The sequence below is a fragment of the Lactuca sativa genome, chromosome 1 (genome assembly GCF_002870075.4).
Source record: "Lactuca sativa cultivar Salinas chromosome 1, Lsat_Salinas_v11, whole genome shotgun sequence".
NCBI lineage: Eukaryota > Viridiplantae > Streptophyta > Magnoliopsida > Asterales > Asteraceae > Lactuca > Lactuca sativa.
Window position 1 is genome coordinate 152,670,908 of NC_056623.2, and position 2,437 is coordinate 152,673,344.

The following is a 2,437-nucleotide window of genomic DNA, read 5'->3' on the forward strand; positions in this document are numbered from 1 at the left end:
AAAATCTGGAACAAAACAATGATGGAGGAGATGTAGCCATCTTCCTCGAGTGACAGCCAACAATATTCACAGGAGGAAACGCTCCTACAATTTGACAGTGTTGGCGTATGCTTGGCTGATGGGTTTTTTCAATTTGAAGTCTGATGACAAGAACTTAATAAGAAATTGGGATAATTGATCCCGTCTTGCACTTAAGGTGAAGAAGACGAATATGGAGGTAAGGTGTGATACCTTGTCTCCCTTTTATCCGAAATAAGTATATATATATATATATATATATATATATATATATATATATATATATATATATATATATATATATATATATATATATATATATATATATATATATATATATATATATATATATGTCAATATATCGATTCTTGAATTCAACACTTACTAAACTTTATATCAAAAGTTGCGTTTCTAGAACCAAGTTTTTTTTTAAAATCATACCAAAAAAATTTATTCTTGAAAAAAATTTGTTGCTATGCGATATATTTTTTTCGGAACTGGCCTAAGGTTATTGTGTGATATTTGTTTTAATCAAATGGACAATAGGGTGAATATTCCAAATTCGAATATTTATAAGAATATGGATACATACAACTAATACTTTTAGTAAGTAAAAGAAGCATCGCTCACTTATCAATTAAAGCAAAAACGTACAAGGGTGGTGGAAGTTAATTGTCCTATTTTGGCAAAATGAATATTTCAGGGAGAAAAATGGTGAAACGATTTCAACCTATATTTGGTAACGTAGAAAGGTTCAATCTACTATTATGGTTACATGACATTAATAAGGCCTCGATTGTTCATGTTCAAAAGAGAGTGAACTAAGACATTGAGTACTACCGACTTTGATACATGTTAAAATTAGTCGATGCATGATCAGTTAAACATGAGGGATCATCTGTTTGTCAATTGATATCACATCATAAAAATATTTGAGACAAAGTTGTATCATGTATGCAATTGATCACAGGGATGAATAACAAGAACTTTCTAAACTTCATTCCTAAGCCTATAACCACTATAATTTTCGTAAAAAAAATCAAATAAAGATATTGTTACAACATTTTCTGACCAAATACATGATTTTTGACATTTAATATATACAAAAAGAAAATAAAAGTGATTGTTAGTTATTTATTTTTCGCTCGAAGTGTCTCAAGCACTTTATTTCTTGCAGCCATAAACTCTGCAAACAAACCTTCTTCTTCTTCTTTTAAACCCTTTACTCCATTCCCAATCACATCCAATCTTCTCTTCAATTCAATCACAGCATCGGAATCACCAACACCCTTTAATACAATCATACGCAAAGTCTCATTCACTTCTTCCAATTCCTTTACCAATCCCCTTTCCTCGGTAATCTTCTTCCTAAACATGGAATCGAAACGTATCAACGAACAATCCACCACCATCCCAGTTCCCATAATCTCCATAATCGGCCTAGCATCACTCTTTAATCCCGACAACACAACCCCACAAGTCCAAAATCCAGTACTCCTGAGAACCATCATACCTTCATGAAATATCCATTCTTTCTCATTCCGATTCCTTTCTCCATTCCCTTCACTCCCTTTGATTCCCTTGACCGAATCATGCACTGTAATCTCTCTCAACCGTTCCACATCAAAACCCGGAGAGTTTTTCATGAGGCTCAAAGCATGTGAGAGCGACACCCGAGCTTGATTAAGATGAGAAAGAGAAGAACTGATTGCATTCAGCAGTTCCAACATGCTAATGGTGTAATCAAGATACTCTTCAATCGAACAAGCTTCCCAACTGCTCACCGGATAATCTATCTCCCCCATTAGCTTAGCAAACTCATTGTTCAATATGGGTAATATCCGAAAACATTGGTGGATCCATTTGATGGACAAGACGCCTGATCCAAGAATGAAACTTTCCATTACCCGGTGTAGGTTTCCGGCCACTTGTAATCGAAAAGCTTGAAGGGAAGCAAAAGAAGCTTCAGACATATTGCGATGGTGATTATGGTGGGAAAACCCAAGTCTGTTTAATTGGAGAATCATTGTGATAGTTTTGTGTTATTGATATGGTCGATTAGTTGGTAGTTGAAGCTTATATAGAAGTTTGCGCTAGTGGTATTGTGTTTGCCGGTTGACATACTATGAGTACAACAAGGACATTCGGAAGAAGATTGACTTTGTGGTAATGATCAAAGGTTCTTATCTGTTTGAAGCTTGTATTTTAATCCCGCACGTTTTAGCGACAACTGGGCCACTTGCAGTTCCATGAACCCGCAGTCATTTAGGTCGTTTTGCTTGATTGTTTGACACGTTGAGTAAAGGGTAAAGGAAGGATAAGTCAGGTTTAAACAACAGATAAATCTAAACTTTTTTTTTGTTGGGACATTCCGGACTGAATCATATGCCAAGTGACGTGAGACCTAAAGTTAACTATG

At 35.0% G+C, this 2,437-nt stretch overlaps 1 protein-coding gene across 1 annotated transcript; it reads right to left on the minus strand.

The window, feature by feature from the left end:
- Positions 1-1,059: 1,059 nt before the first annotated feature.
- LOC111916780 (protein BPS1, chloroplastic) lies at positions 1,060-2,180 on the minus strand. Its single transcript, XM_023912444.3, has one exon. It carries the CDS (start codon positions 2,043-2,045, stop codon positions 1,149-1,151), a length of 897 nt encoding a protein of 298 aa, XP_023768212.1. The 5' UTR covers positions 2,046-2,180; the 3' UTR covers positions 1,060-1,148.
- Positions 2,181-2,437: the final 257 nt, after the last annotated feature.